Source organism: Fukomys damarensis, unplaced genomic scaffold, assembly GCF_012274545.1.
Source record: "Fukomys damarensis isolate Sample0158 unplaced genomic scaffold, DMR_v1.0_HiC HiC_scaffold_19, whole genome shotgun sequence".
Classification (NCBI taxonomy): domain Eukaryota; kingdom Metazoa; phylum Chordata; class Mammalia; order Rodentia; family Bathyergidae; genus Fukomys; species Fukomys damarensis.
Genome location: NW_022900931.1, coordinates 12,801,639 through 12,829,532, shown reverse-complemented (window position 1 = coordinate 12,829,532; position 27,894 = coordinate 12,801,639). Strand labels below are relative to the sequence as shown.

Below are 27,894 nucleotides of genomic sequence, written 5' to 3'. Positions count from 1 at the left end.
TTATTATTTGCCTATATATATATATATATATATATAGTCATATAATAAATGTATCTTTTTAATTTCTCAGTTGCATCCCTTTATCTATAAATGTCTCATTTGTCTTTCTTTATGGCAGAGTAGTATACTCCATTGTGTACAAATAGCATTTTTAAACTTGTTACTCTCCAATTCAAAGAAATTGGTTCTCTCCACTTAGCTAAGTCTGGGGACTACTCTTCATTATTTCACTTCTGGTCTGTTGTGTCACATTAAATGCTTTTTGTCACCCTCTGGTTGACCACTTTCTACCTGTTGAGACTCCAGACTCTTATCTTTCCACCCTGTTGCATCTCTGGCTAAGAAGAGTACTACACATACTTATATCACTTCTTTTCCTTCCCTTTGTCTATAAGATTAGAACTATGTGAGGTTCTGAGTCTATAAGACCAGTTACAGTCCGGTTCATCTACTGAGATACATGGGCCTGTGCTTTCTCCCTATTTCTCCCTTTCATAATAGAAGGTAAAACCATATGTGTACGTGTATGTGTATATGATTATCATACAGAGAAAAATAACTAGAAAATATTTTCCACCATTTAAAGGTAATAGAAGTTCTTTTGCTTGAATAAGATAGTATCTGTAAATTGCCTACCACAAGTACATAAGCAATTTCCTTTGCTTTTTCATTTCATGGTTCAACGTTTACAGATCATGCTTTTTTTTTAAAGGGAGAATTTCAGGCAGTATTAGTTTCAATTCACTATTAGAGTCTCTTTCTGGACTGACCCTTTTTTCCCTTTGGCAAGGAAGAAATCCTTTTGCTGTTGGCAGTAGTTCATATTTCAAAGTAGGACAAAATGAAGGGAACTGAGAAAATTATGTCATAGGACATTTTTCTTGATTATTTTTCTTCAAAATGGAAGGAAGGAGATATTTCCAATCAGAAAAATAAAGGTACAGGGCTAGCTTCCACAAGGCAGTTGCTGTGTCTGTTTTATTTCCCCCACAACCTCGTGAAATCTTCTGTGCACAGTGATTCTGAAGTGTTGTTACCTGACCATTTTGTTCTGAAAAGCTAATTAAAATAATCAAGTGAGAACTTCATGTGAAAGAACATGTTTTGCCATAAAAATGAATTACTCTATAGAGGTTAAGTGAATTGACTAGAAGAATTGATGGTGGCTTTAAATAGTTCAATGGGCAGCTCCCTGGTGAGCATCTGTTAGAAAAAGACAACACTACCTAAGTGCTTTATACCACAACCCAATGGCAGGGCCAGAGCCCAAGGGGCCAGGCTAGAGGTGAGGAATGTGTAGAAAAGATCAACACAGACAAGAAATCTACCAGAGAGCCCAAGACAGACATCCTGAGAACTGAAGTAAGGAAACCAGTATGGGGTCTGGAATGACTATTTGTCAGAAATTTCTCTGATGCATTTATAGATTTTGAGAAATAAGCCAAACCAAGACTAAGTCATGGCAAATTTCAGTGATCGTCTAGACTCTGTTTTATAAATCAGTGACTAACATGAGTTACTTAGAGGTAGTGAGCAAGAAGTTGCCTACAGCCTAGCAGTAAACCAACCAACCCACCAAGCTGAGGTTCATGATACAATCAGATCCTGTGGATCTGGATGGCTATTAGAAATATTCTACCTTCCACACATTGCCTTCTCCTAGGGGAAATCTCAACTTTTAAGCCTTAAGATTTCCCTTCCCACAAAACCAAATCATTGTGGTACAGGGAGGTACAGGGAGGATTATTTTCAAGTTAGAAAAGATTAGACCTGCATTTCAGGTTGGTCCAACTTTGACACATTGTCAAGTGACATGAAGATGAACTAAATCACAGTCTGAGGAGTTTGGAGGTTTGACCACCCACATAAATACTGACATCTTTGTTTCAACATCCTAAGGTAATCTGTTGCTCCCTTCTTGGACGTGAAGTATGGGATTGATTTTTCTCAAAAATATGAAATGGTAGGCAGGCATGGTGGTCATTATCTGTGATCCCAGCACTGTGGGAGACTGAGGCAGGAGGATTGCAAATTCAAGCCCAGACTGAACAACTTACCAGCTTGGTTAGATCCTGCCTCAAAATTTAAAAGGGCTAGAGATATAGCTCAGAAAGGCTCTGGTTTCAATCACCGATGAAAAAAAGAAAAAAATAATACAAATCTGCTTTTCATATTTCATCTGCTTTTACAGCAACCATATTCCTGTTTGGCAGCTGTGTTAATCAGCTTCCCATTGCTGTCGCAAAATAACTGCTAAAAAAGAAAAAACTTTAAAGGAGGGAAGATTTGTTTTTGGATCACAGTTTTAGAGTTGCTTGGTTCTGTTATTTTTAGGACTGTGGCAAGGCATGGAAATTCATGGAGGAAGTAACCTGTTATTATAGCTTGGAATCAAAATGTGTGTTCACAGGTAGGAGTTTTGAAAGTGATTGAATTTGAGGGCTTTGTGGATTAACCCATTGATGCATTTATAATTTGATTCCATTACCTGGAAATGATGAAGACTTGACAGGTGGGTTCTAGTTGAAGGGATGGAGTGATAGGGGCATAACCTTGGGATTTTCTTGCCCTGGTTCCTTTCTTCATGATTCCTTCACACCCTCTGCTTCCTGGCTGCCATGAGGTAGACAGTTTTCCTCTGCCATGCCTTCCTCCGTGATGTTTCTTCTTAGAGCCAGCAGACTGGGACAGAAATCTTGGAGGCTGTGCACTGAAGTAAACTTTGTCTTTCAAACTTTTTGTCAGGTATATATGGTCACTGACAAAAAGCTGACTAACACACCTATTCATATCATGGCTGCAATAGAGAGAGAGGAAAATGCCAGTCCCACTATCCCCTTCAAGGGAATACTGCCAATGACCTGGCTTCCTTCCACTAACCCTCCCTCCCAAAGCTTCCTCTACCTCCCAATAGTACCACAGGCTGGCACCCAAACCTACAACATATGAGCCTTTGAGAGTCACTTTAGATCTAAACTACAGCAGCAGCCTTTTTTTTACTATTAATGTAGAAAATGTACTGTTATTTTTGGATAGCTACTAGTTCTTTCTTTAATACTAAAAATAACTTCTCAATGTCAATATAATTGCTCCAAAACTGCTGCTAAGACACTGTGATTAGCAATCCCATAGTTAGTGAACAATACATGATAGTACTGAGAATTGAACTTATTTCTCTCTGACATGCAAGACTCAAATGTTTGCCCTATAGTCAGTTTGCCTTCTTTTCTTTTAAGCAATCATCATTTCCTTTTAAGACACACTTAATTGTATTTGCTCTTGTGGAAGATAATTAGTGAAGATGATGAATTACTCTAAACACAGGTAACACTCCCTCTTATAAAGTAATGTGGGGTTTGTATCCATGGCTTTCTGGAGATATAATAGAACTGAGAAAACCATTGGATATTTTTAATCAGCCCTGAAGAGAAGCTAAAGCTATAACAAAAGAAATGATTCTGAGAAGATGGAATCTTACAATGCCTTTCAAAATAAACCACTATCCGAATTATGAGACTTTCCCTCTTGCCTTCTTTCACTCACTATTGAACTGGATTGAAATATGTCTCAGAATTCCTGTCCATTGGAAAACACAGAATGTGACCTGTTTGAAAGTTGGGTCTTCAGAGAAGCAATTACTTATGATCAGACCATACTGGATAGGAGTGAGCCCTAAATCCAATGACTGGGGTCTAAATGGGAGAAGTAGATTCAGACACAGATTCATATAACAGTCATAAAGAGGAGCCCACAGGATGACAGAGACATAAACTGGAAGAGAGAAGCAGTTCCACAACAAGAAATGCCAACAATTGCTGCAAGCAATGAGACTAGACAAGACCAGGAAATATTTTCACCGTAAAACCTTCAGAAAGAGTACAACCTTTAGCACCTTGACTTGGGGCTTCTAGGTTCCTGACCAATGAGAAAATAAATAAATTTCTATTGCTGCAGTCCAGTCCATTTATGGTATTTCATTATGGCAGCCTTAGGAAATGGATACAACCACTTTCATTTGTATAGTCACAGTCATCTCTTTGAGCACTCTAGAAAGCACAGAATTTTAGACAATGAAGTGGGAAATAGTGAAATGTTAGTGACTGCCAAAAGCGTGGGAGGAAGAGACTCCACCTGCTTACAGTTCAAGCATCGTGGCCTAAGAACTTGAGCAGAGAGCAGACAAAAAAAAAAAAGGAGAGCATATGCAAAATAGAACACTGAAGATACCACTGCTTATCACTTTCATCTAGGAACTCAGGATGATGGTAATCAGCATTGCTGGTTTCAAAAAAAAAAAAACATTTAGGAACAATAACATGTTTAGAGAATGTTATAAAAATTAGCTAAATTATTCTATTAAGTTATAATTTCGACAGTTTATATAAAACAAGTCAGCTTTCCTAATAAAAGATTGTTTAATGAACTTTTATTCTGATGCACTCCAAGGAAATGTGTGGTGTAGATAAATGAGTATTTTTAAAATAAACTTCAAAATGGGTATTCACATGAAAGCATTCTTGAAGTCAATGGCAAATGTACATTTATATTAGTGCAAGCCAGAAGACTCTTTTAACGTGTATTTGTACGAACAGTTCTTTGCTTAATTTCATAAAACTTTTAGAGAGTACTTTCAAGACTCTGTGGAAAAACAAAGTTTGACTTATAGTTGATTGCTGTCTCAGAACAAGCAAGTAGGAATCTTGGACAGAGTAGTGGGATCACCTTTAGTCTCATTCATTACAAAGGAAAAAAACAAAAAGACTACATAGTTTAGCAATGAGTCTCACGTCAACAGTCAGGAGACTTGAACTGAATTATAGTCCAGTCTCTGACACTGATTTACTCTGCGACTTAAGTCAACTAGTTCATCTCCCAGCCAGCTAGTTCGACTCAAGTCACAACTTATTTATAGCTGTTTGACCAAGGACACATTTTATAATGGTTCTGTACCTTAGTTTCCTTAGCCACTGAATGAAAATCATAACATTTTTCTTTGGAGTCGCCATGAGCAAGAGAGTAACTAGTATTAGTAATTTCTGTGTAAAATGTCTTCTTTCGCCTTCTAAATGGCATGCTTCTTGAGGGTAGGGGCACATCTTAATCATCTTGATATTTCTTGGTGTACTTAGAAAAGTACCTAGCATGTAATAATTGCTCAGTGAAAATTTATCGACCTGAATTTAGACTTCGTGGACAAAGGCTACTTGGTTGAGTTTGTATTCGTAAATATTTTTAAATCCTGTTATCTGGGAAAATAAGAGAAAACATCTTTTGGGAAAACATCTGTGAGAAAGGCATTCCTTTCGGAATGCCTCGGGAAAATTTCTATCAGGTTGGAAAAACACTTTTAAAATGTTCCTCCATAAGGGCCAGAGACTTTGGTCTCTCCAGGCTCCATCTCCACTGTCTTAGAAGGGTCTGGAATACTCCTGCTGTCGGCGCAGATCTGATTCCCTTTTTCCTTCTTCCCCCTTCCCAGCTCCTCTCCTCATTCCAGCCCATTTTCCATCCCACCAGAGGCTTCCCTGTCCCAGAAGATCTAATAGAAAAGTCTTCATTGCTTTAGCTTTATTGTGTTCAGCTCTGGAAACAGTGTGCTTTCAGGCTGTAATTATATTCCATTTATAAATATTATCTCTTAAGAGAATAGCTAATAGCTTTTCTGCAATTTGATCTGCAATTGTGTAGCTGCTAAATATATGTGTCGGCTAGAATCCTCAAGTAAACACAGTTTGTATACTGATTCCTGTAGGATGATGTCAGATCTTGAGAGATCCTAACACCGCCCAGACAAGAACAGTTGAGTCCATGAGCTAATGAGCTAACAGTGAAATTAAAAGCATAATATAATTTAACATGCTCAACAGACTTTAAGGACCATGAAAAGTTAAAAATAAAACTCAACACATGAAAATCAACTGATTCTCCTGTGAGGAAGACAGGTTGTTCGGCCTCTGGAGGTTCATGTCCACAGCTTCCAATTAGCTTTTTCTAATTCTGAAATAAATGGGCTTTAACCTTCACAGCAAAGAGTTTAAAGATTTGGGAAGGAGGCTACAAATCACAGGTAGTTCTCTGACTTCTCTAGAGAAGAAAAGGCTACTCAGGAAAAAACAGTCTGCACTATGGGAGGCTGAAGCTGGAGGATCGCAGGTTGGAGCCACCTTTGACAGCTTAGCAACTTTTGTTTTGTCTCAAAACAAAAATAAAAAGGCCTGGGTATATTGCTCAGTTTGAGGGTCCTGGATTCAATCCCCAGTATGGAAGAGAGAAGAAGGGGAGGTGCAGGGAGGGGAAGGGAGGGAGGAATACCCACTCTAACATTTTTAGCTGTGGAAGATTGGAAAGTGTCTGGATCCTATCATCATGCAGAGAATATTCCACATAAAGCTATGTGCAATGACCTTCCAAAACAAAGCACTATTATATATATATGTATGTATGTATGTATATATATATATATATATATATATATGTATATATATATCAAAGCAAACATCTCCATTGAAGAAAGTGACTCTTCTTCAAGAGTTAGCATTAGGTAACAATAAGCTACGTGAGTCCTGAGAACAGAACTACGTGGATTTATTTATTTTTTTAAAGCTATCAATTTGACAAGCTGTGCCAATTTTGACTTGCAAAGTAGACATGAGTTGCAAAAGCTAAGTGAGTTATTACAGTGGAAGTACCTAAAACAGGAACCACCACACCATGGGTGATTGATAAATATTCTCTATTATTATGTTAGTTTAATAACTACTTAGAATTTTTACAATTTAGTATAATTGCTGTATTATATTACTTACAATTATTATTTAACTGTTGTCTAGCTTTATTTTTCAAGCTTGGGAGCTGCCAAACTGCTGCCTGAAGAAGTATCCTGATACTTTGTCTTTGTGACTCCAGTAAGGACAATTCATTTGTTCTCAGAGAAGAAAGAAAAATCTTCTTTTAATTAAAGGACCAAGAAAGAATAAAAACAATTAAAATCCGACATGACAGATGATACGGAACACAGTTTTCCAAGTTACTTGTTACTACATCTGAGGGAACTGAGGTCCCTCGGGATACTTCGTGGTCCCTAGGAACCTGCTATTCTTGGAGCATAAGGAATTTAGGCGGTTCTCCTTCCTCACATTTGTGGCTTCTGTTGCCATCTACTGAGGTTCTGGTTCTCTCAAGACTGCACTTCTCCCAATTTCCTGTTTCATGTTCTCCTTTTAATGAACAACCACTCTTTATCCAGACAGTCTCCTACTAATCTCTATAAAGAAAGGGACTCATGCTAAAAACTAAAATCAGGAAGTGGCAGGGTTCCCAGAATTCTCAGGGAAATGTGTGACTCGGAGCCTGAACACTTTTCTGTGACAGAGCCCAGATCCCAGTGTTCTCCAGCCTGTCTCCATCAGTCTTAAAGGTGGAATTTTACAAAATAAAGTGATTTTTTTCACTTTTTGTTTTTGAAGACTTCTTGGAAATAAGGAAGTGGTCATAATTCAGGTGGATCGATTAGGCTTTTCTCAGTTGCGTGGCTTGTACTGCAGAGGAATTCTAAACCTGTGCCTTTCACGTGGAGCCATCTGCCATGTTCTTGAAAAGTCACTGGAGGAAGATCATTTATATGAGGCCTCAGTTTCTACCCCTAATCAGGTGGATCTTAAATTTTCATGTGTACCACAATCACCTGGAGAGCTTAACATGAAGAATCCTGACCCTATTGCCAGAGTTTTCAGATTCACTGGGTCTGGGATGGGGCTACAGAATTTGCATTTATTCCCAATCCATTTCCAGGTGATGCTGATTGTATTGGGAGAACGCTATGACAGCCATTGATTGATGGTCTTCTTATCTTGGTCCTCCTTTCTTCAGCTTACCATAGGGGGAGCCTTTCTGCACAAGGAAGCCAGAGTAAGACAGACGGAAAAAACGAGAAGGAAGGGGGCACCCAGAGAGAGACCCAGACAAGAATCCATAGACCCTGAAGCTACTTTCTACACTTCATTTCCAAGTTACATATTAAAAAGTTATAACTGTGCTCTGTTAGACTCTGTGAGCTGGATTTCTGCCATCTGCAACAAAATAGGACAGCCGGTAAAATCTCAGTGAAATACAAAGTTTTTTTAGAGGCCATTCCAGAGGATTTCTCACTGTTCTTTGCAGATTGCAGGAGAAGCCATTTCTTCGCCTAAATTTATCAGTTTAGTCATCAAGAGCTACCCATTGCCAGCTTGACAACCCCGCTTTGTCTCTTTAAAGACATGGATGGTGATTCAAGCAGATGGAAATTCCCCAGGTAGAATGAGGCGCTGAAGACAAAGTTGAGTATGTGTTTGGCAAGCCCAGAATCAGTCATGCATTTATTCAGCAGCTATTTGGTAAACACCAACCATGCGTTACTGTGCCACGTGCAGAAATAAAAGTGAAAAGATTCTTCCTGTCTACTTGCAGTGACAGCAGTAAGCACTTACAGTAGATCAATGCTCTGCAGTCATCAAAATGTACCCTTGGTCCTGGAAGGCACAAAAAGGGTGCAGCAGGGCACTGTACTACTGTATGACACTTTCTTCTTGTCCATATTGTGAGAAAGTGTTGTTAACAAAGCCAGGTAAACTATCACTAAGACAGTTTGGGATGGTGGTGAGAACGTGGTGTAGGTGAAGTCAGACAGATTTTAGTGGTGCAGAGGAAGGGCTTTGAATGGACTGATTTGAAGGCTCCATTCCAATTGGTATAGTTAGTTACACTAAGCAGATGACTCTGTCTGCCTTGGTTTCTCTTATTTGTAAATTCAGCTATTTGTTTTAATCTATGTAGTCTCATTGTAAAGCAAGGAAATTGCCTGTGCACAACTGTGCACGAATACACATGATATTTTATTGTGGAAAGAAAGACAAACACTGGAGTTTAGACTTACATTTGGATACAGATGAGCTCTACCACCTTCTCTTTGAGAATGGAATTAGCTGAAGCCTCGTGATCAATGCTCTGATCATAGGACCCATTCCACAGTTTCATGAAGTGAGCTAATGAGCATGAAATGCCTAGGAGAGTGCCTTGCCCCTCAGAAGCACTTGGCAGAAAGAAGTTATAGTCACTGCTGAGAGGAAGAGAAATGAACTCCCTCCCTCTGCACAGGTCAAGCAATGTGCTTTCCTGATGACTTGAAACTTCCTACTGTATCACCTTTTCATCTCTTCCCTATTCTGAGAGAATGCTGTTACTAGCAAAGCCAGATTCACTGCTCGATCTTGGGTCAACAGTTCCGCAGCAGAAAGCTTGCTATAGATCTAATTGTGAAGTCAGATCCTGGAGATGGGAACGGGATTTGGGGAAGAAGGTGTGGGGGAAGGGAGTAAAAATAACCAATGTTCTGTATGTATATGTAACAATTCCCCAAGTTGAGTGTAATTATCATGCACTGCAAATATATACTAATAAAAAAAAGAATTTCATCAACCTCAGGCAGCAATTTCGAGTTTCTAAATTGGCCCATCCCAATGTTTCTAAGGAATAATCAGCTCTTTGCTGCACTGACTCTGTCCCAGTGGGAAAGGACAATTTCTTAACATGTTAGTCAAAACCTCCAAATTGTGCACATCACCATCTCTCTTGCAGTGGCAGACCTTGTGTGAATGAGCAAGTGCTCTGTTGGAATTGGGTCTTCCTGAAAAACTACTCAACCTAACAGAAAGAGTTATACCCATACACGGATAGAATTATAAGCTTATAATAAGTTTTTCTCCACCCCAATATCATAGAAAGGGATTCTCATGATTCATGAGCCATTGAAAGTCTTTGTTGTTGGAGGGGTTGCATTTGTTTTATTTACATAGGTATTCATTTATTTATTTTTAGAAGTGTATGTTTGCAGCACATAGTGATTACATTCATCATAGGGAATTAATACATGTACATAACACATCCGAATTCTTTTCATGTCATTTTCCCCTCCTAACCTCTCCCTTCATGTCTTTAGCCCTTTCCCATTCGCAAAAGATCTATCTCCCTGTTTCCTATCATCTGTCTTTTTGAGCACTTCTTTTATTTCTTTGTCTTCTTCTTTTACCTTAAATAAAAGTTAAATTTTATGGTCCTTGGTGGTCCCACCCAACTCTTTGAGTGGGACAAGAACCTGGAAAGGACCATTGGGCACCACAACATCCGGTAACAGAACAGTCATTGAGCATTGCTGCTGCCAAAAGAGGAAGTCCCTCCTCCCTCAGCCTCACAGCCAATCTCCTGTGCCTCCTTCTCAAAAGCTGCTATGGGGAATTTAGCGCATGCTTCCTGTTTTTCCAGCCCTGGTATCACAGAGCTGAATATACAGAGGGATTGGGAACAGATGACCATAGTAAACCAGTAGAGCATCTTCTAAGCAAATCCTCTGTAAACTGAAGTAGAGCAAAAGTCACAGCAGGTGCTTCGACTAGCAACAGGCAGTTCGTAAACAGCATTGAACAGCGTTGCTGTAGCTGAAGTAGGAAGCCTGTGCTTATGCCCTATTGATCTTTGCAACTCTCCAAGCACATGGATAACTGTCTCCTCCATTTATTCAGGTGTTTATTCGCCAGGGAAGGAAGTATTTACTGAGTTTCTCCTATTTCCAGGCATCTTTCTAATTATGATTGCAAACAAACGCAAATTTACACTCTTCCTGGGGCTTCTTCTGAAATGGTGTACACAGAAAACATCCATACAGTGAATAGCCATAGTGTGTGGTATAAGAAGCCTGAAAATCTGTGGGGACAGAGGAGTATCCAACCCACTTTATCTTCCTAATGTGACACACAAATTGTTCAAGATTCTGAATTTAGTACATGCATTTATATGTTGTCCCTCCAAGAAAACATTTAAATAGTTCAAAAGTATCCCCCACACACACACAGAAAATCAAGGAAACAGGGACAGAGGGCAAGAATAACCAATAAAAATAGATTTCATTGAATCTATGAAAGACAGAAAATAGATGGGAATATACTGGAAGATCACATCCATGAAAGTCATAGCCTGAAACTCCCATCCAGGCATTGAGTAGAAACTGGAGATGCCATGATTGGACAAATCAAACTTGTAGAGGGAATCTGGGGTCAGTGGCAGGGGCATTGGTCTGGAATTTGAAAACAAAAGAATGCATTGAATATACAAACACAGAAGAAATGTGCCAGTTAAATCCACTGCTCTCCACCTCCTTCATTTCTGACATTTGTCAGCCATCTGGAGACCGAAGGCATCTAATGAATGTTTGCATATCCAGGAATGAAGTCATCCCACTCTTACTATTGAGGGAAACCCCACTTGACAGCCACTGTCATGTCTTCTCATTTTAAGGCCCACGGATTTGCCTGTGGACGCAGAACTCCTGTCAGAATTTCCACTCAGTGGAACAGCCCATTGGAAACCAACATAGCAAGGGTGGTGCCTACCCCTCATCCACATCCTTCATTCTTAAATTAGAAAAGACAAAACCAAAGATGGCCTAAATCATGTCTAGAGCCAGCATCATAAAGAAGAAAAATGACCACAGTAGAAAAAAGTGAACTCAAGTGCTCAGGTTTTACATCCACAGGATGATAAGCAAAAGAAGATAGTAAAGAATAATTTTTTAAAAAGTAAAAATAAGATAGCCAAAGAGACCCCAATAAAATGATAAGAAAACAGTCATTAAAAATCCAGAAATGTAAGCAAAATAATAAAGAGAAATATGACCAAAAATATGAGAACTGGAGAAACTATATTTGGCTTAGAAATTCAGAGAAATAAAATAGGATATTCTCAAATAGTGGAGGCATGGGGAGAGTGCAGATAGAAACCCCAAAGGGAGAAAGGCAAAAGTTTTCAACACAAAAAAGGGTTCACTGGCTGCTAAGTAGGATGAATGAAAAAGCTTTATAAAAGTTAAAGCACCAATGATAAAAGATAACTGTAAACATTTCAGAAAGGAAAATGCAGATGTTATCCAGAGAAGATTACATCTGGGATGATGTAGCTTGGAAACAATAGCCCAGAGTGGGCCAGCGGGATGGGAGATCTGGAAGACGCACCTCCCCTAACACAGTCAGGCAGACTTGGTGTGGCAGACAAAATAATCATGAAGCCGGATAAACTCGAGAACACATTACTAGTTTCAAAAAAAAGAAAAGAAAAGAAAGAGAGAGAGAAAGAGCAAGAGAAGGAGGGGGGACCAAGAAGATGTCAGAGAAAAATAAAACACAAACTTTGCCAGCCTTTAAGTAATTGATGATGAAGTATAAGAAAAGAATATTCCATTGGATCTTGATGCTGCTAGGAAAAGGTTCCATTTGGATACTGAATGACTAGAGGAAAAAAAGACTTTATAAACATATTAATTGGCCTATTTTTGAGAAAAAACAGAAAGTACATAGACTTAATGATGCAACTGTCTGTGGTTAGTTTTGCTTTTACAATCATCCTGTAGGAAAACCACAGAAAGTTTATGTATGGCTAAGGAAAAGGATGTTAAATGCGAACAACAAGTTTAGGCTGACAGAAGGGGGGAAAGGAGGGGAGAAAATCAGAAAGTGGGGTGAAGGCACTTACGCTAAATAAGCAAAGTTTCAAGGAAATGACTAGAGATAATGGAAGAAGATGTATCAGTTGAATGATATTATTGAAAGTATAGATGATCAATAAGCAATTTAAAAATAAAATATGAGCTAATAAATATTAAATGTAGAGTGGACAAGCCAATCAGTTAAATTTAAACTACTAACAATGAGAAAGTTAAAAGTAGCAGAGTTGTCTTTAGAAGTGAAAAGATACGGTAGAGATTTTTGTTATCTACAGTAAGGTCTTTGATTTTATTAAGTATGTATTTTACACTAATCTTAGAACACGAATTTTGAGATAAAATAATCTATAAGGAATAACATGTGATACCAGGTTTGAGCCTCACCCTGTCTTTATTCTCACTACAAACCTCATGTCTGTTCAATCTGTGCCTTATCCCTTGACTGAAATTGGAAGGAAGATATTGTCGATGTATTGCCATGGTAGACCAGATGCACCTATCACAGGTGAGCAGCCATTTCATTCTCTCAGCCTCAGATGGCTTCTTCTGTAAAATCAGGGGATGTGATGAATACTCTAAAGCTTCTTCCAATTTCAGCACCCCATAAGAAAGTACGTGTACCTGTTGGAAGGAACAAAATTAGTATAGCCATCGTGGAACACAGTATGGAAGCTCATCAAAAAATGTATCTTAAAAATAAAGCTGCATGATGGCTCAGCAATCTCACTACTGAATACGCATCCAAAGGAAATGAAATCAGTCTGTCGAAGAAATATGTTCATGTGCATATTTAGTATGAGGTAATTCCCCATAGTCAAGATAACAAATTAGGTGTTCATGAAAGATTAATAGATATAGAAAATATGGTGTATACAGGCAACAGAATAGTATTCAGCACTAAGTAAGGAGGAATCTTTATCATTTGCCACAACATGGATAATCCTGAGTGATATCATCTTAAGAGAAGTAAGACACAGAAAAACAAATATCACATGTCCTCATTAACATGTGGAGTGTAAAACAAAAATCAAACACACAGAAACAGTAGAATACTGGATATCAGAAGCCAGGGTGGTGGGCTTGGGATATGCTGGTCAAAGAGCACAGAATTTCAGTCGAACAGGACTAATAAATTCAAGAGCTCTATTGTAAATTATGGTAACAAAAGTTCATAACAACATACTGTGTGCTTGAAAATTGCTAAATCAGTAGATCTTAAGTGTTTCATTACTACCAAAAAATGATAAGTACATGGGGTGATGCATTTATTAAGTAGCTTGATTTAGGTATTCCATGATGTGTACATATATTAAAACATCATATTGTACACTATATACAATTTTGTCTTGTACACTCAAAAAGAGTCATCTATGTATACACTTAGCTTTGTTGAGATACTGGGAATTGAACGCAGGGATGTTCTACTACTGAGCTATATTCATCACTCTCTTCTTCTGTCTCTCTGTCTCTGTCTCTCTCTTTTCAATTTTGAGATAGGGTCTTGCTAAATCGCTTTTTGGTGCAGTATTTATCTTTATCTGCACCAGATTATGAGTCTAACTATCCACAAGATGGCAGTCTAAGTCCAATTCAAGGATTCTGGTTCTTCCTTTTTAATTCTCCTAGTCTTGCTAGTAGATATTGCACAGCATAAAAAACAAACATATTGAGGGAAAATTTCAGTAAGTAACTCTCAGAGAGTAGACTCACCTGCCGACCTCCGACTATCAAGGATTGGCCAAATCTCTCCCATAGTTTCACAAGCCAGAGCGGTTTCCATGACAACATATTTTCAAAATAACAGTCACAATGTGTCGGGGGGGTTTGCAAGCCTAGAATTTCAGCACTTGGGAGATTGAGGCAGGAGGGTCACAAGCTTGCTCCTAGCCTGGTGAGTTAGTAACTTAGGGAGATCCTGTCTCAAAAGAGATCTCCAGGAGGTGTGTGAACAATCAGATTTATCTTTATTTCTGTTCTATTCAGGGTTCTACCAGAGGAACAGGATGAGCAGCATAAAAACATATAAAGACCCTTGTGAGGAACTGATGTAGGTGATTGTGAAGTTCGCTGGGCAAGTCTGAAATCTGTAGGGCAGGCTTTCTGGAAGGACAGACTTGGCACAGGCAGGAACGGACGTTGCCAGCAACAGGAGCAATTGTCCTTCAGGGAAGCCTCAACTCTGCTCTGAAAGTCCTTCTCCCAACCAAATCGGGAGAAGATAGTGAGGGTTTCGTGGTGTCCATGGTGTCTGGAAGCCAAGTCCACCAAATTGTCAATGGTTATCTTCTTTATTTACAACAGAACGTCAGTAGATGCTGAGCATATCTACAAAACATCTGCACACCGGCACCTCACCAGCACTTGTAAAGCCAAGTACTATGGACTGGTCAAGTTAACTATGCAACCGACCATCACAATTTCCACTGCCACTGTCCGTTCCTCTCGCTTTGGCTCTTGGGGAAATGGCAGCTGCCAAAGGCGCAGGTGATGGAGGTGCTGCTTAGGGGCACTGTGCTTACTGCCACTGGGCTGTACCGAAGCCACAACCACCCAGCTTTTCACTGTGCTCTGATGCCTGCATGCTCTTCCCGCCTCGCTGAGATTTCAGCAGCAAAGTCTGTGACTGCAGCACCCCCTCCCCAAGTCTCAGGACCCAGGACACTCCAGGAGGTTCTCATGCACATTTTCACTCTACACCACCATCTGCTCATTCATTTAAACTTAGATGCCTTGACTTTTATTTGCTCAGGATGCATAAATAAAGGTCAAGTACTCTGCATGGCCCATGTGGCACACTTTGTCTCTTTTGGTGTAGCCTGTCTCGTCCTGCAACGTGTTACTGAGGCAGAAGGGCAGGGCGTGTCAAAGCTGGTTGAGGGAAGTAAGCATGACCAGATCCCAGGACACAAGCTCCAAATAATTCTCAGGACCCCGTATGTGGACTTCTCGTGGGTTCTCGCGATGTGTGGGAGGAGTGAAAGGAAACTACACCATGAAGCCGTCGCTATGTTCACGGTACCTCTTCAGTGTAGCCCATCCTTATGCTGTACAGTGTACTTATATTTTATTTGGAGTCTTTCCCTCTTTTACCCAGCCCAAGCTTTTTCTGCAGAGCGAGTTTCACCCATACGCTTCACTTTCAATTTTTATTATCTCAAATAAATATGAAATTTTGTTACCATTTTTGCTTGTTTTGCTCAATTCTTTGTTCCAGATGGAAAGAACCTGGGGACTCAGATGTCAGCATCCTAAAACCTGGTAACATTCCCTCTGCCTCCCCACAGTTCCTTAAACTCGCAAGTTCCTTGCTACTCAGACTTTCTATGTGCCACGCTTTCCTTGCCGTGTCACAGATAATTTTAGTTTTCCTTTTGATAGTCCTTCCGTTGTCATTTCCTCCAGGGTGTCTGTCATGATCATCTTACCTCGTTATTTATTATGTACACTAACAGTCTCATATACCACAGACAGACACAGACTTTACACGGATGGCAGTATATACCTCTGACGTCACTCTTGTTTAATGTTTCTCCCCAAGTAGAGTGCAAGTGCCATGAAGGCAGGGATTTTGTCTCCTTTGGTTCTCTAGGTCTCTATCACTTAGCAAGAGCATCTCATGACTAAATGGGATTAATGTAAACCACAAGCACACAGAGCTGTTTAAAAATATTAATTTCTTCTTTCCTTTGTACAACTTTTTCCTGCTTCATCTAAGATCCGTGCGTACACATGCATGCCATATTTGTATATATTCACAAAAATATATGTGTGTGTGTGTGTGTGTGTGTGTGTGTGTGTGTCACATATACACATAAGCATATAAAGTACGTGTGGGTATAATCATGTATATAAATTTATTTTTTAAATTTTTTCTAAGGGCGTCTCTGTTCATCTTTGTTATAAAGAATTGGAAAATCCATTTAAAAAATTAAGCTTTTTTTTTTTAGATAATTTTCCTCACTGTGTTGCCCAGGCTGGACTTGAACACATGGTCCGCCTGTCTCACTTTCCTGAGAAGCTGAGATTACAGGCATGCACCAGTAGACCCAGCTCACAGGCATATGCTTTCAGGCAGGAATTGTCTCCGGGCTTTTTATTCGTGGCTCACACAGCTTGTTCTGCGATTCCATCTTCCGTCACTCACTGTCTGGGGATTACCCATGAAACGAGACTGCCCCATGTCAAAGGGTGGATACGCAGTGCCACCCGATTAAAGGTAAGAATGGCTACAGCACTGAGGCTCCTGTATCAGAGCCTCAGAGCGTGAGACAAAAATCAGCCACCATGTTTCCCTGACTATGCTAATTGCAGCATAAAGAACAAAACCCAAAACCTTGTAAGTTAATCCCACAATTATCCTTATTTTCCCCCTGCTAGATAGTATGCTATATTAAAAAAAGCTAAAATGGAATTTCATAGGCTTTAAGTCCTCACAGACTTCAGTGGAAATCACATTCATTGAACATATGGAAATTCTTTTTAAAAGTGGAGCGATGGAATTCTGCTAGCCCAGTAAAAGAAATATTCAAACACAGTGCCTAGAAGGTACATCTTTAGTTGACATGTCTTATAAAGTCTCATAACTTTCAGGAAGAGAAAGTACTTGTGAAAGTTTCAGCAGGAAGTGCCTTCTGGCTTAAATCAGCATGCGAGGGAAGTCTTTTAATTCACGTATTCACTCATTCAACAAATATCTACTGATTGTTTACCATCTACCAGGCTCCATCCCTTACTTAAGGTAAATGGATCAATTTAATCCATTTACCTTAAATGGTAAAATGGATTAAATTGATCAATGAGTGGGAGCAAATTCAGAATTAGCTCTGAGGATTTTAAAGTCTAATAGAAACGCTGTCATTCAAGGGCCAAAGTTCTTATTTTTCACAGCAGGTGGCAGCACAGTACAGAATTTGATTTTACCACCTAGTAGAGGAAAGATGTGAAAGGAACAGGATTAAATACTCATACTGGAAACTGAGGTTCTGTGCCTTAGGACTTCTGGCCATAAAGAGAACAATTTGTTTCTGTGTGAAATATATTCAGATTTATTATTTTTTAGAAGTGTATGCTGCGAGAAACTTTGGAGATCATTTAGCTCAAGATTACTGCTTTACTCTCAAACATCTGAGCCCAAAGAAGAAAACCAAACCAGCTGATTATCTAGCAGATATTTTGTAGCAGAGCCAGGCGGAACCCAGTTCTCCTTCTTGCTTTTGCCAAAAGAGGGAAGCATGACTGAGGTTGAGGATGAATCAGCTTATGAGCCTTACTTTTAAATTTAGGCTTTCATCTGTCCAACTCTGCACTTGCGCAGTAAAGGGAAGGGCAAGCAGTTAGCTGAGAGTCACAAAGATTACTTTGGTAGTTTATAGCCATATGTAATTTTTGTGGCTTCTGTAATCCTTTCTCTGTGGTCTTCTATAAAACATAAATCCTTTTGTTTATCCCTTTAAGACAATATAATTCACAGTTCCCATCCTGTGAGTTTTTATGTTATTCAGCCTAGTGTGATCATTTTATTTTTCTCCTATGCTAAGCATCAGTTTACTGGTTATTCTTTTGTGTATCCTTCCCCTTCACTTCCTTAGTTGTTGATAACTACTCTCGTTTTCCTTCTGTTTACGGTTGATTCTCCTTTAGCACAACAGATATTTGCCTAGGGTCAGCACCCAGAGGAGCATTACTGCTTTGCATGCTGTTTGCCGCTGACCACAGTGCCGCTGAGGTCTAGCAGAGCCAGTGCCCACATGGTGAGCACCATCACTGTCCCCTTCCAACCAACCGTGAGAACAAAAGGAGACAGGTCTCGGCTACCTCTTCCTCCCTAGTCTCTCCCACTCCAGTCTGAGAAGGCAGCTGAGGACGGGGTGACGTGGGCTTTGGAAGGAGGATGGCTAAGTGAGGTAACAGTAGGAGGTCCACTCTCGGTATTTATGGTGCCCATTTAGCTCCACCTTCTTAGAGCTGCTTCAGTCCAAACTTAACCTCTGAACCTTCTAACACGCTCAGCCTTCGAAGAGCAGTTAACTGAGCTCCTATGACATAGTAGGACGTCTTCTGTATCTGCCTACAAAACAGTGTAAGAGTTGGAACACACGAATGTTAGCCCCTGATATCACACAGACTACGTGTGCTATTAGGGAGTAAGTAGAACAATGAATGGATCATTAAGTGGCAATAAGAAAGAATTAGCTAATCCTTAGAGTTAGGGTGCTATAGGTATACAGCACACCCGTGTTCGTTGTGAAACAATTCACAACAGCCAAGATACAGAACCCGCGGATGAATCCCACAACAGATAAATGGGTAAAGAAAATATGGTCTATACACGATGGAGAATTATTCAGACATAAAAAGGAACAAATTATGTCATTTTCAGGAAAGTGGATGGAAGTGGAGATCGTGTATTAAGCAAATAAGCCAAATTCTGAAGGATAAGTATTGCATGTTTCTCCTAATATGTGGAATCTAAAAAAAGAAGAAGAAGAAAAAGGAGGAGGAGGAGAAGGAGGAGAGGAAAGTAAAAAGGAAGCTATCATTAGAAAACAGGAAGGAAATAGGAAGAGGGAGCGGGTGTAAGGCAGGGAAATGGGGAAAGGATATGATCTCAATGTTATATGCATGTATGAAAATACCACATCAAAACATACTATCTTATAAAATTAATATGAACTGATAAAAATATTTTATATTTTATATTTTATATTCCTAATGTGTTAACTATAAATATGGACCACATCAATAATGTTTTGAAAATGGCATAGACTTAAGTATGACCTGGAGTCATTATTAAATACACAGATTCTAGATTCTCTTCCTTGGATATTTTAATTCAGAAAACCTGGTCCAAATTTTGTGTGTTTTTCACACACACAAAAAAAGTCTCAATGGCTCCTATTATCTGAAAGTATCTGAAGACTTCAAAAATTTCTCCAAATTTTAAATTTTTATAAAGAGTCACTTCTGCTATTGTCCTCTTTTGTCTGTGCTGCTCTTGTTGAATCTTGACCTTTCTCCATGACAATGGTTTAGATCAGAATAGCCTTCGGAAAAGCAGACACATATATTCCACATCCCAACTCGATGGAAAGCCACAGATGGGCAGTAGTATCTGCTCTTTGATACTGTGCTAGCTGGAGATCACCCATTGCCCACTGGATCAACTCCCTACCCTTCTCCGCTTACTCTTTGCTGTAAAAGGTGAACTTTGATGACTGCATCAGTGAGATCAGTGACTTCTGACTGGATATAGCCAATGCAAGGCATCAACAGGAAAGTAGAGAAAAGGAAACGAACAACCAACAACCAAATATATTTTGGCTTCAACAGGAACTCCTCTTGAAGACCTATAAGATCACTGCACTGGCTGCTTTCATCCTCCGTGTCCCACAGCACGGTCAGGAGGTCCTTTCTGACATGATCTTTCAGGTATCTTTAGGACCTAGGATTACTGCCTTGGCCTTCGTAGACCCCTTACACTCTTTCTAAGCCATGTAAAGAGCCTCTTTGTTAAACATTCTTCAATTATCCTGTTTGAATTTGGCATCTCTTTGCGACTGGACCAATACCTTTAATCTCTTTTTTGTGGGCTTTTTATACATTAAGGAATTTCTTATTAGAAATAAATGGTAATGATCCGGGGATATAGCTCAGAGGTTCTGCTGCCTGTCTCGGAAGCACGAGGACCCCGCGCCCCCAGTAGAATTTAGGAATATAAATAATAAAATTTTAGTCTTTGAATGGGACTTAAACTATAGCTACACCAGCTTACCACTAAATGCTGGGATCCTACATAAAACGTATCTGCTTCATCCTTCATCCTGCTTCATTGTTACAACTTTGCAAATATTTGCTGGCCGTTATCTTTTGCTCCTCTAGGCTAAGTAGCATCGGTTCTTTCAGTTGTCCCTCATGCAGCTTGATTTCTCCATCGTTCTCCACCCTGGCCATTGGATGTGTTTTTCTCAAGGTGTTCTGTTTCATCAGTATCACTGCTCCGAGTTTAGAACAATTTTGCAAAGTAATCCAAATCTCACCGCCAGCCATGGAGGAGAATGTTGACTCCTTAACTAAAAGGCACCTTGGGGCGAACAAGCGGAGACAGCAAGATGGCTGTCAGAAGCAGCACCTGACTCTCAGGGGCAGGGCCAGCTGTGGGAGGAGGGGACACAGGTGCAAGGCTGGTGGCAAGGGTCCCTCCTGCAGAAGGAAGTGCACATTACCACAGTGCTTGCCTGTCATAGTTCCACTTTTGAATTCATGTCTTGCTCTTTTCTTTTGTGCTGCTAGTTTTTCTCACCAGAAGGCAATTTGGTGTCATTTGTGCAAAATAATTAACACAGAACCTAAAGCAAGAGAGATTCTCTCGCTCAAATTCTCACTGTTAGGGGCACCCAAAGTCACAGAATTTATGACTCATATGACTCTCACATTATCAAAACTTCAAGCAAATTGGAGGATCCAAAGGGTGAGGTCTTTGCCCAAAATCACAAAGCTAAACTTACTGCTAAATCCAGGACTAGAACCTGGGGCTCTTTCCTATTTCTCTTCTTCTGTTTTCAGTTAATTTACTCCATTCTTTTACCACAGATTACAAAACTGAAATGAAGAAATCCATACTGTTAGCACCAAAGCATCCAATTCAGACAGAGACAACATTTGAATTGCGTAATTGCCTTGAAAGTGTTGGGGAAAGATAGCTATGTGCACACTGGACACAATTTCAGGGGTGAAGCAAACCATCATTTTATTTAGAAGCTGCAGCTACCTGGCCATTATATCTGACTCGCAACCTGATAGTACATAAATCTTTCCAACCAACACTTTGAAAGTGATTCAGTGTGGCTATACACACAGCCGGTTGATGTACAAATACTTTCTCACTCTTACCTTCAGCAGTGGGTGCACTAATTTCATTCCAGAATGCCGTGAAAGAAAACTTTCCTAAACCGAACACCAAAAAGAAAGCCCAAATTGTCAAGGGCTCTGAATTTAAGTCTCCAGTCTTTTATCAACCTAGAATGACCCAATTTAGAGCTTGGGACTAGCTACACAATTTAGAGCTACATGAAACTGCTAGTATAATTTAGTTCAAAGCAGTTTAGACCTGAAAGTATGGGACTTACCAATTTGCAAACAGAATTATGTCTTGCAGCTTAAGCCTGTGCTTTTGTGCAAGCACTGGGCCTATTTCTTGTGTGACTGTGCCTGTTTTATTTAGTTGGCTCTCAAAACAGGGTATCAGATAGTCAATACATATAATACAATGGCATCAAATTCAACGTAGACATTTCCTTTATTACATAAAAGGGAGGAATGTGACATAAGTGTTATCTTAGAAGTCTACTGCTAACTCACAAAAATAAATTTAGGGAACAAACAAAATATGGAGAAATACTGATGACTTTTGAGCAGCTGATAATAAAAGCTGTGAAAACCTGAAACACCCCAACAAATGTAGATTTTTCATTTACTATTCCATGCTGTCATACTGCAAGAGTGGTTCTGACGCTAAGAGATCTCAATAGTAATTGACTGGAATGGTCAGATCAGCCCCAAAGACTTGTGGATACTAAATTTCCAGGTTCTGCAGATCAGCAGGGCAAAGTAAATTTAGAGCAGACACCCATGAGGGAGGGTGGTGGAGCCTCTGGTGCCTTAGATAATCCCAAACTGAGCAAGCTCGTGCAGTTCCAGGTGACTGAATGCCTCCCAAGGGCAGATCACTGTGATATCTGCAAGAAACAAGAGTGCGTTAAGTCCAGGGACCCTGAGCACAGCCACTTCTGCTCAAAAGACGCCCTTCGGGCAGAGACTTCTCATTGTATCTCTCATACCTGGAAAGTTGTCTTGAAAGCCTTGCAGCCCAGGAAGGGTGAGACCAGTGGGGTGATCATCACTCACCCCAGATGTCTCTTTCGGGTTCATTTTGCAATCTCTTTGTAGCACTGAGCATGGCTTGACTGGAGTACTCTGTGGGTACAGCTCACTGAGCCTCCTTGAGATCAACCATCAAAGACAGAGCAAAGTGGAATTCTGATCCAGTCAAGGATTGAAACAAGATTCAGCAGCACATTAAGTGCCTGTGGTCTGGGAATCTGTGGTCTCCTGACTCCCTACCAGTCCACATGGGTCCGAACTAGCTCTTCACTTCCTTTGCATTTTGAAACTCTTGTATCAAGTCACATGTTGAGAAGCAATCAACTAATCCGTTCTTTTGCTCCAGATAAGTCATTATTATTTCGAACTTACAGAGAAATTAGCTGACTTCCAATGGGATTAAGCCACCAGTAGAAAAACACAATTATGTAGATGAGAAAAGAGCCAGGTCGGAGCCAGGGGTTTAGCCCAGTGGTTCTGCTGCCTGCCTCACAAGTGCAAGGACCCAAGTTCCATACCCAGTACAAAAAAAAAAGAGAGAGAGCCAGATTAAAGACTACAGAGCATCCCTCAGTATAATTCTGAATAATTACATTATTTCCAATATGTCAGGAGAGTTAAAGCTATCTTCTATAACCCAGAACAAATTTACTGGTTTGTAAACATGAAGCCAAAATACAGAAGCAATTTATCTGAAAGAATAGCTTTTTATGAAGTGTTTAGAAAATCTGTTTGGGTTCCTGGATGTGGCTTTTGAGCAGAAAATGCAAATGCATTCAATATCTGGTAAGACACTGATTACTAGGAGTGTCACCCTTTATCAACTGTGTTGGGTGGGTTCAAAACTTGTATCTATACAAAAACCGGCAAGTGAATATATATAGCAGCTTTATTCATTATTGCCAAAGTTTAGAAGAAAATAGGATGCCCTTCAATCAGATAAACCATGGTACATTTGTATGAGGGATTTTATTTTTCTCTTGTACCGGGGATCAAACTTGGGACCTTGCACTTGCGAGGCAGGTGGCAGCACCACTAAGATAAATCTCCGGCCCCCTGTAGAAAGGAATATTATACAATATTTACTTATGGCCATATAAAAACATTCAGGAATCTTTCAAAGAAGCCAGAATGGAAGTGCTTTATACTGTATGGATCTAACCCTAAGATTTAGAGTAGAAAAGGCAAGACTAAGACTCAGTGGTAAAAGGATCTGCGATTGTCAGGGGTAGAGGACTGGAGAAGAGACATGAACAGATGTAGCACAGGGAAGTTTTAGGACAATGAAATGATTCTGTATAGTAGAACAATAGTGCGTACATGACCTGGTGCATTTTTTTTAACCCTAAGATACGTAGCACACAAAAAGTAAAGCCAAGCTCTGCTAGTTTGGACTTTAGTTAATATAATAATAATGTATATTATTGGTTCATCAAATAGAGCAAACGTGCCAGACTAATTCAAGATGTTGCTAAAGGAGGAAGTGTGTATAAGAGGAAGAAGAGGTGGAGGGTACATAAGAATGCTCTGGACTTGCTACTTAATTTTTCTATAAACCTAAAACTTCTCTAAGAAACAGTCTATTGATTTTAACAATTTGCAGTCATTGCAGTGTTATCTAATGAATGAAAATATTCTAGCTGATGAAAAATGGATCAGATGCACTCAGTTTGTCGCCTCCTTTGTGGGTGCTAGCGGATATGTAAGAAGAGGAAGTTGGTAAAGAGTGGTTTGCCTGGTATAGAAGAAAGTTTCTCCAGGCCCCACCCTTATTTCCAAGACCTCACTCTGTGGACTCAGATTGTCATTCAATTCCTCTCTGTCCCATATTTTTCTTTTGAAAAATAAAATTGGGCTAGACAAACTCTGAGAATCTTTCTTCCCTAAAAATCTGCAATTTACCAGTAAGCTCTTAACGTTGCTTAGCAAAACAATAAAATTCACTCCACTTTGGGCCTACCCTGATTTCTCTCAGGGGTTTTTTATCTGGTGCCATATGTGCTTATTTGGGAGGTAAAATGGATCCTCACATTTCTAAAGCTTCAAAGGACCTGTTGCATTATTAAGGTATTTATGAGAACATTCAGCTGCTCCTTGAGGCCTGCAATGCATAAAGAGGTGAAACTCCACATGCAAAGTTCTCGCTGTAATGTGTGAGGCTCACCTGTTCCCAGCCCCTCCATGCCTGGGATGTCATCTCTAAACCTATTGGAAAAAATAAGCAACAGAGAGATTGGTTGAGATCAGAGTAAAAAGGATCCTGGAATTACTCCCGTGGAGGGTTTCTTGACCTAAGGGGGTATAAGAAAAAGCGGAAGCATTTTTACTTGAAAACTGTTTTATCTGCACTGTACTGAAGCCAAGAAAATGTCATCCCAGCAAGACTCAGTGCATCTCAGGGGAAGAGACTTTTCCCTTTTAGAAACTAAGAGTAAGGCAAGTGAAAACCAGTAAGAATGATGAGAAGGACCCTTCAATCGAGCATTACTTTTTAAAATAGAAAGTGATTCATCTACATGGCATCAAAATGATTCATTTATCTGTTTGTTCAGTGCACGCACATTAATTAAGCATCTACTATGTATCAGGCATCATGACAGGCACAGCAAGTTCAAGAAAAAACTGAGAAATTTCCTCTGAGGGGTTGCAGCCTTAAGGAACAGATCAAAGTAAATAAATGTAATATCAAATAATACAAGTTATAAAAGTTAAATACCATCATACTAGAAACATGAAAGTAATGATAAAGTTTAAGTCAGTAAAGGCTTCGAAAAGAAATGAACATATGAGTTGTGTATTGAAAATGAGTAGGATTTTTGTCAAGAAAAGAAGAGAAAAATGGAGACCTGGCAACGTAAGATTTAAAGGCACAAAAATGAACCATGTTTTCTGGTAGTGGCTGGTGATTCAGTATGCCAGAATAAAGCCCGGCTGTGTTAGTGCAAAGGACTTGCCATGCAAAGGTCAGAAGGCCAAGTCAAGGGTTATCAGGAAAAGCAACATTTTCCATGCTTAATGTGGCCACATACCTGGGTGCTGAGTGGGAATGGCTTCCAGGGCTAAAGACATAATTCTGCAAATACTGAGTTAGAGAGGAAAACAGAGGGTGAGATGGAAATTTTTGTTAGTCTGTTTAATATCATGAGCATTAGTGTCTCAAAACCAGAAGGGGAAAACAATAATGGAAAGCTTTCTGTCTCATTTTGGTCTTACCCTTTCACACCTTTCTTTGGAGGCTTGCTCTTGAATTGGCGAGTCTGTCTCTGCTTGAACTTGGGGGGTCCTTTGCGGGGGGTGGTGAGACCCTGGCTAGGTGCTGGAGTAGCCAGGATAGTGTTATCACTCATCTTGACCGCACCTGGGTGGTTGATACTTCTCTTCCAGGCCCCCTGAACTGTGTAACAGAAAACGGAGTCTCAGTCAATGGGGCCTTTCAGCACATTGGGGTGCAAGCTGAAACTGCGAGACTTAAACACTTGGAAATTTAGGTGTATGTTGTTCCAATAAATCTTCCACCAGCAGCGAACATAAATTTATTGTGCCCTTACACTTCTCCGTGACCACCAGTCCCACCATTTTAAAGGGAAGAAGTGCACCGATAACTGGATTTTACAGCTCTTGCTGGTTCTTAAAGCTTTCCAAATTCTTCCATTTATATCCAGACACGAGGTTCTTCACCCCGCTTCAACACTTTCTCCCACCTAAATCGTGGGCGACAAGTATGTTGTTCCCAGACATGGATGCTGCCCTTCAAGTACAAATAATAGAAAATTATTCACAAAGATAAATACTAAGATTTAGGATTATGTTTCTTTGCTTTCTCCTTTTCTTTTACAACTGACAAAACTTACCTTGGGAAGGAAGATTCTGGAAAGCTCTGAAGAACTTCCACATAGCCGTTACTTCTTGCCCTGAGCCAACCCTCAAACTTTGTTTGTGTAGATTTCTTATTTCCCCTGTTGAGGATTTTATGGCAACAGTCTTAGCTTCAGCCCTCCTTGACAGTCTGCCTCAGGCCGATCAGTGTTCTCTTCTCCCACTTCACTGCACATTCCTCTCATCTTACACTGTGGAACTTCAAGTTCTTAACTTTCTTAGGACTTTCAAAAGTAGGTTTAAATTATTATCCTTGCTTCCAATATATTTTTTTGCCTCAATTTCTACTGCCATTTTTTCCTGTCAGTCTACAACGTGTTCAGAAGAAATGTGTTGACTAATCTGTGAGCTGGGATGGGGAGCTTGGCCACGCCCCGGAGTCATTTGCTGTGAACCTTGTCTCCATTCCCTATTGGAATGTGCTTCATGGGATGCCTTTTCAATTTGGGGCTATTTCCGCAGTCTCATCACCTAGAACAGTGCTTGGCACATGCGGAATATGCCATACGTATTCATTGGTAGGGTGAGCAAATAAATCAATGAAGAATTCAGCAAATACCCTGGACCTTGGGTGATGAGATCCTGACCCTGCGATTTCTCTCAGACCACAGAGAAGGGGCTATCTGGTCTTCACCTGACAAAGCCCTCTGTGGCTTTAAGAAATGCATTGCCAGTTCCTCTGATCACTGCCTCTCAGGCTCTCTCTGTCCCTGTCAACAGGCAAGATTTGTGCCTCTTCCAAATGTGGCTGGGACCACGGGAATTGGTCATGGGCACCCAGAGACCCAGGACACTCTGAGTGCACCACCACCAACAGATACATCCTGACTCTACCAAGGTCCCAGGGAAAACTAGAAACTTTCCTCCACGTCAAGGTGGGCTCTCCAATTCTTCCAAAGTAGTAGGGACCCACCAAGTCGTTTCTTTCATCTGAAGAACCTATTAAGACTAAGATTCCTAGATTTAGTACACAAAAATGCAAGAAGCCCAGTTAAATTTGGATTTCAGATAAGCAACAAATTATTTTGTATGTGTCAGAATAGTTATACTTATTTATTGGAAATTCAAATTTAATTGGCCATCCTATATTTCATAACGAGGATCCTATTATGTTGGAGTGGGAGTGTGGTAATATGAAGGCTGAAGGTGATGATAATCAGTCAAATTACCCCTAGGGATGAAGCAATATAGGGTATGCTCTTTAAATTCAAACAAATGTAATTTTAAATTCCTGCTCAAAACAAAGCAAAACTGGCAATGTGTCCTTGCTAAGTTGCATAACCCTTTCTAGGCCTCCTTACGTATTTTAAATGAATCAAATAATACCTTCCTTTTAAGGTCATGGAGAACATCAAAGGAGACATTGTAGACATTGTAAGTACAGCCTCAGATGCAACGTGCTCAAGAAAAAGCAAGGTTATAGCACACCTTCTGGACGTCAAGAAAACCTTGCGTATTATAAGCATCCCCTTGCCCAGGACCAACTGCTGAAAACCCTTGCCACACACCAGAGACACAACTGTCACTAGCACTTAATAGGCCACCCTCTGGCTCTCTCCAGTACCCCCACCGGTGACTTCTTTTTAGTCTCAGAATTCTGTCTTAAGAAG

At 40.0% G+C, this 27,894-nt stretch overlaps 1 protein-coding gene across 1 annotated transcript; it reads right to left on the bottom strand.

The window, feature by feature from the left end:
* Positions 1 to 21,913: 21,913 nt before the first annotated feature.
* On the bottom strand, positions 21,914 to 26,432 carry Pde6h (phosphodiesterase 6H). Its single transcript, XM_033766270.1, has 3 exons — positions 26,260 to 26,432; positions 25,622 to 25,802; positions 21,914 to 22,263 (listed from the first exon to the last, which is right to left on the bottom strand). The coding sequence occupies exons 1-3, from the start codon at positions 26,300 to 26,302 to the stop codon at positions 22,101 to 22,103; spliced, it is 387 nt and encodes a 128-aa protein (XP_033622161.1). The 5' UTR covers positions 26,303 to 26,432; the 3' UTR covers positions 21,914 to 22,100.
* Positions 26,433 to 27,894: the final 1,462 nt, after the last annotated feature.

Coding starts and splice junctions, on each gene's coding strand:
- Pde6h (XM_033766270.1), bottom strand. CDS start 26,302: ATGTGGAAGTTCTTCAGAGCTTTCCAGAATCTTCCTTCCCAAG. Junction 25,803..26,259: donor CCAGAATCTTCCTTCCCAAG/GTAAGTTTTGTC, acceptor TCTGTTACACAG/TTCAGGGGGCCTGGAAGAGA. Junction 22,264..25,621: donor CCAAAGAAAGGTGTGAAAGG/GTAAGACCAAAA, acceptor TGTTTCTTGCAG/ATATCACAGTGATCTGCCCT.